General features: G+C 30.4%; 1 protein-coding gene across 1 annotated transcript; it reads right to left on the bottom strand.

The window, feature by feature from the left end:
• Positions 1-5696: 5696 nt before the first annotated feature.
• Positions 5697-6794, bottom strand: LOC149154935 (uncharacterized). Its single transcript, XM_089441424.1, has one exon. The coding sequence runs from the start codon at positions 6569-6571 to the stop codon at positions 5990-5992; it is 582 nt and encodes a 193-aa protein (XP_089297550.1). The 5' UTR covers positions 6572-6794; the 3' UTR covers positions 5697-5989.
• Between the last annotated feature and the right edge of the window lie 357 nt (positions 6795-7151).

Raw genomic sequence — 7151 nt, 5'->3', positions numbered from 1 at the left:
AGCATGTCTATTGTAGCCTTTACTGATTATGGAGAGACCATGGGTAAAAAATCAAAATATTTTTTTAAACATAAATAAAAATATATAATTTTTCTTGGATTTAAGACATCTGTGGTTTATATCTTTTAATTTATTAACCCACAGTAATAACCATTTTTTATCAACCTTTCAAATCCCAATAGGGATCCATCATCAAGACATTCTTGAATGATAATAGTAGAAGAGCTTGAGGGTATTAAATAGTTTTTAATAGTTTGAAGTGGGAAGATTAAATGAAAAAATGCCTTGATATAACAAATTTAATAGCAAGGCATTTTTTCATTTAATCTTCCCACTTCAAACTATTAAAAACTATTTAATACCCTCAAGCTCTTCTACTATTATCATTCAAGAATGTCATAATTTTTCTTACCAAAAATTATATTAATTTATCATTATAGATTCAAAGAAACATAAGCCATTCAATATTTACATTTATTTGTCATTCAATATTTGCATCTATACTTTTAACTAGTGCAGCCATATAAATTAAATCACTGATAAAAATTGATAGACATAAGGCATAGTCTAACTTATAGACCAAATGGTCATTTTCACAACCATTTTTTTGGTTAATATTAATAAAAATCACAAAGACTTTTAAAAACTTGAATTTAAATTGTTTAATCTGCATAATTCAAAACTGTATTTACGTATTCAAAACTGTATTTTAAACAACAAAAAATCTCGAAATTGTATGTCCTATTTTGGTGAATTTTGGTGAAAAAAACTATTTTGTCTATAAATTACACCTACAGCATAACACTTATCTTATAATACATCTCACATGGTTAAAAATAAATTATAACTTTAATTTAAATTATTATTATTATTATTAATTATAAAAATATTATTATTATTATTAATTATAAAAATAATTAATACATGAGTTAAATATATATATATATATATATATATATATAACATGATTTTTTTCGCTATTATGGAGATACTTAATTTGTAAATGGGTTTTGTGACAATACCATAGGTCAATATCATGGCTTACTAATACCGCATGCACAAAAAACTATAATTCATGTGTATATGACATTTTATTTATTAATAATTTAACTAAAATGAGAAAAAAAAAAATATAATTATTTTTAAAATAAATTTCAACATTTAATATATTACTAATATTAAAAACATTTTAAAATATTCTATGGAAATCAAATCTCTACTATCCACATACTAATTACTAATAATTAAATTAATAGTATAAAATTTTATTTACAATAAACACATTTATTAAAAAAATTAATACAAAATATAATTTTTATTTTTATTTATTTATTATCTTTCATATTTCTTTATTAAATGTGTTTGATATTTCTACACTGCTAGGGTATGAATGACTGCAAGCTCCGCTGTTGGAAGAATCCTTTGGGCCATTCTATTGCGGACTTGAAAAAATGTCTTTGTAAAGATTTCTTTGATTTGATTTCAGAATAACCTTGATAGTTAATAAAGTTTTTATCAATGGTATAAAAACTATGGTCAGACACCTTAATAATTTTGCAGACTAGGATGCTCAAACATAGTATTTGGCAAACTTTTGGGAGATGAAATTAATTTAATGATAAAGAAAACAAAAATATGATAGTTGATTTTCAACAAAATTCTGTGAACAACGAGTTTGGAGTTTTTAATGCTAACCATCATGTATATACAGAATACTTAGTTTATTTCCAATGATGTGATCAGTTAGTTTTAAGTTTTCAATTTTAATCATTATGTTGGGAGATATTTTTGAGTTTAATTGGAATTATATTGTAAAGTATTATGTTTTTTTTATAAGGTAGGAAAATTTATCTTAACTGAGTGGTCAAACCAGCAGCGAGGACAACTATCTCTGGCGGCTACAGGCTGATGGGCGTAAGGGGGCAGGGTCTCATTTCTGCTAGAGGCCTTTGGGTCTTAGACTGTTAACTTATTTCCTTATGTCCGAGGAAGACTACCTCTTAACCAAACAAACACAGTTTTGGGACATACTCCAGCCCAGTGAAACACTATATTGTAGCTTTAGTTAAATTTTTTGTTTTGTTTTGTGTTTGGAAATGTAATTTTGTATGAAATTAAAAATGACATTTTAAAATTTCATTTAGGTTATTGCTATCTTTTTCAATTAAAATAATCTGAAATAAGAAAATATTTGATTTGATATATAATCCAGGTCTATGTTCAAGATTTTGATAGTAATTTTACTAATGTATATGTTGGAGAATTGTTTGATCATTAAAACAATTCACTTTTCAAATCCAAAGAATCATATTTACTCCTTTTTTTAATAAGTTTATAACCTACTTATTATCAATGTCTATATCATTTTTTTTTTTTTTTCAAACGAATCATATTTACTTTTTTTTAATGAGTTTATAATTTACTTATTATCAATGTATATATCAATTTTTATTTATTTATTTACTTATTATGAATGTCTATATCAATTTTTATTTATTTATTTTTATTATGTATTTTGTATTTTGCGATGACATATACCATGCCTAAAATGTTTGATGGGAAGCAATTTCACTTAACTAACAAAAAAATTCTATTAGACCATTTAAATAATTAATTAGTTTAATTAGATGTTCTTACACTTAATTATGATCTGCTCAAACTCATCCATTGAAATAAAAATATCTTAAAATACACCACCACCAGCAATACAACTTCCTAATTCACATTTATCAGTCCAATATTTAGAACAGAACTCATAAGAATTTATAAGAATACATAATGCTCAAAGGATTTTACATAATTCAAAACAAGTGAACCAAATCTTCAACCAGAAAAGATAATGATACTTAAATGATGTCTGTAGATCTATCCTTCATATCAGACAAAACAAGAAAAGACAATGGTAATGACATATTTGGAACAGAAAATTTATGACAATGGCAATGAGATATGTGGGATTGACAGTTCCAAAAGTTGTATGAACATTAAAATAAAAACATCTTTAAAAAACACCACCACTAGCAATACAGCTTCCTAATTCACATTTATCAGTCCAATATTTAGAACAGAACTCATAAGAATACATAATGCTCAAAGGATTTTACATAATTCTTTATATAATTCAAAACTTGTGAACCAAATCTTTAACCAGAAAAATAATGATACTTAAAATTGATGATGTTTGTGGGTCTATCCTTCATGTCAGACAAAACAAGAAAATACAATAGTAATGACATATTTGGAACACAAAATTTATGACAATGGCAATGAGATATGTGGGACTGACAATTCCAAAAGTTGTATGAGCATTAAAATAAAAATATCTTTAAAAAACACCACCACTAGCAATACAGCTTCCTAATTCACATTTATCAGTCCAATATTTAGAACAAAACTCATAAGAATACATAATGCTCAAAGGATTTTACATAATTTTTTATATAATTCAAAACCTGTGAACCAAATTTTCAACCAGAAAAATAGTGATACTTAAAATTGATGATGTCTGTGGATCTATCCTTCATATCAGACAAAACAAGAAAATACAATAGTAATGACATATTTGGGACACAAAATTTATGACAATAGCAACAAGATATGTGAGACAGACAATTCCAAAAGTTGTGTGACCATTACATAGGATCATTAGCCCTTTGAAAGGAAATCAAATAAAAATATCATGTTCATGCAGTACCTCTGAGCATATAAAACAAACTAAACCAGATATTAAAGCATACCCAACAGAAGCATAACAAAGGAAATGAACTTTACTACCACATCATCCATCTGTTACTTACCGCCAAAGGACGTCTAGCGACTAGAAAAGCAAATGTCCAATAGTTCCACAGTATGCTTTTCCACAACAGCTTTGACACGCCCAGTCTGGACAGTTTGCTTTTCCATAGTAGCTTTGATCTGCCGCGTCTGAACACTATTTCTTTCAACGGAACCCTTGACTTGCCCGGCCTGAACAGTATGCTTTTCCACGACGCTTTTGATGTGCCGGGCCTGAACAGGCTGATGGGCATAAGGGGCAGGGTCTCATTTTTGCTAAAGGCTTTTGGGTCTTAGGCTATTAACCTATTTCCTTATGTCCGAAGAAGACTAACTCTTAACCAAACAAACACAGTTTTGGGACATACTCCAGCTCAAGTAAAACACTATATTGTAGCTTTAGTTAAATTTTTTGTTTTGTTTTTGGAGATGTAATTTTGTATGAAATTAAAAATGACAGTTTAAAATTTCATTTAGGTTGTTGCTATCTTTTTTAATTAAAATAATTTGAAATAATAAAATATTTGATTTGATATATAATCCAGGTCTATGTTCAAGATTTTGATAGTAATTTTACTAATGTATATGTTGGAGAATTGTTTGATCATTCAAACAATTTACTTTTCAAATCCAAAGAATCATATTTACTCTTTTTTTTAATGAGTTTATGACCTACTTATTATCAATGTCTATATCATTAATTTTTTTTCCAAACAAATCATATTTACTTTTTTTTTAAGGAGTTTATAATTTACTTCTTATCAATGTATATATCAATTTTTATTTATTTATTTACTTATTATGAATGTCTATATCAATTTTTATTTATTTATTTATTTTTATTATGTATTTTGTATTTTGCGATGACATATACCATGCCTAAAATGTTTGATGGAAAGCAATTTCGTTAAACTAACCAAAAAATTTCTATTAGACTATTTAAATAATTAACTAGTTTAATTAGATGTTCTTACACTTAATTATGATCTGCTCAAACTCATCCATTGAAATAAAAATATCTTAAAATACACCACCACCAGCGATACAGCTTCCTAATTCACATTTATCAGTCCAATATTTAGAACAGAACTCATAAGAATGCATGAGAATACATGATGCTCAAAGGATTTTACATAATTCAAAACAAGTGAACCAAATCTTCAACTAGAAAAGATAATGATACTTAAAATTGATGATGTCTGTAGATCTATCCTTCATATCAGACAAAACAAGAAAAGACAATGGTAATGACATATTTGGAACAGAAAATTTATGACAATGGCAATGAGATATGTGGGACTGACAATTCCAAAAGTTGTATGAGCATTAAAATAAAAATATCTTTAAAAAACACCACCACTAGCAATACAGCTTCCTAATTCACATTTATCAGTCCAATATTTAGAACAGAACTCATATGAATACATGATCAGTCCAATATTTAGAACAGAACTCATAAGAATACATAATGCTCAAAGGATTTTACATAATTCAAAACCTGTGAACCAAATCTTTAACCAGAAAAATAATGATACTTAAAATTGATGATGTCTGTGGATCTATCCTTCACATCAGACAAACTAAGAAAATACCATAGTAATGACATACTTGGAACACAAAATTTATGAGATATGTGGGACTGACCATTCCAAAAGTTGTATGAACATTAAAATAAAAATATCTTTAAAAAACACCACCATTAGCAATACAGCTTCCTAATTCACATTTATCAGTCCAATATTTAAAATAGAACTCATAAGAATACATAATGCTCAAAGGATTTTATATAATTCAAAACCTGTGAACCAAATCTTCAACCAGAAAAATAATGATACTTAAAATTAATGATGTTTATGTATCTATCATTCATGTCAGACAAAACAAGAAAATACAATAGTAATGACATATTTGGAACACGATACTTAAAATTGATGATGTCTGTGGATCTATCATTCATGTCAGACCAAACAAGAAAATACAATAGTAATAACATATTTGGAACACAAAATTTATGTCTATCCAAAAGTTGTGTGACCATTACATAGGATCATCAGACCTTTGAAAGGAAATCAAATAAAAATATCATGTTCATCCAGTACCTCTGAGCATATAAAACAAACTAAACCAGATATTAAAGCATACCCAACAGAAGCATAACAAAGGAAATGAACTCTACTACCACATCATCCATCTGCTACTTACCGCCAAAGGACGTCTAGCGACTAGAAACGCGAATGTCCCATTGTTCCATAGTACGCTTTTCCACAACAGCTTTGACACGCCCAGTCTGGACAGTTTGCTTTTCCATAGTAGCTTTGATCTGCCGTGTATGAACACTATGCCTTTCAACGGAACCCTTGACTTGCCCCGCCTGAACAGTATGCTTTTCCACGGCGCCTTTGATGTGCCCGGCCTGAACAGCATGCCTTTCCACCACGCCCTTGCACTGTCCAGCCTGAACGCGATGCTTTTCCACAGTAGCTTTGATCTGCCCCGTCTGAACACTATGCCTTTCAACGGAACCCTTGACTTGCCCAACCTGAACGCGATGCTTTTCCACGGCGCATTTGATGTGCCCGGCCTGAACAGCATGCCTTTCTACGGTGCCCTTGCCCTGTCCAGCCTGAACGCGATGCTTTTCCACCGAGCCTCTGACGTCCCCGACCTGAACAGCACGCTTTACCACGGCGCCTTTGGTGTGCCCGGCCTGAACACGATTCTTTTCCAAGGTACCTCTGCTCTGCCCGGGCTGAACGCGATGCTTTTCTGCAACTCTCAAACCCTTCTGACCCTCCATTGCTGCGACAATGTTCACGCCCAACACTAGGAGGTAAACGCCCCACAGACCAGTAGCGATTGTGGGAGCAAATGAGTTCTGCAATAACCACAAGTCTTCTGTATTTAATTTGTAAAATGTTAATGGAAACCGTGTGGAAGAAGGAAAAGAATAAGACAGAGGGAAGAAGAAAAACAATGAAAGGCTAAAGGAAAAATTTGCATATTTAATTTGTATGATGTTGATGGAAATCCTGTAGAAGGTGGAGTAAAGTGGAAGGAAACGAGTAGGAATGGAAACCCTGTGGAAGAAGGGAGCAAAGTCGAAGGAAAATTATAAGAAAAGGGGGGCGGAGGAAGGTTATAGGAAGGATCGGTATATCTAATTTGTAAAATGTTAATGGAAACTCGGTGGAAGAAGCGAGGAAAATAGAAGGAAAAAAACAAGAAAGAGAGAGGAAGGAAAACAATGTAACCTTTTTTTGATGTTGATGGTCATTGGGTTCTTAGAGGGGACACACCCATTTTTTAGGTGACCCCATGATATTGATATCTATGAATATCAGAGGACTGGGAGGTGCCCACAAATTACGCTCCATCAA

This window comes from Pinus tabuliformis, chromosome 9 (assembly GCF_031772625.1).
Source record: "Pinus tabuliformis cultivar Carrire ecotype Pingquan chromosome 9, CPIR1, whole genome shotgun sequence".
Taxonomy (NCBI): Eukaryota; Viridiplantae; Streptophyta; class Pinopsida; order Pinales; family Pinaceae; genus Pinus; species Pinus tabuliformis.
Note: the sequence above shows the minus strand (reverse complement) of the source record. Positions and strands in the feature narration are given on the sequence as shown.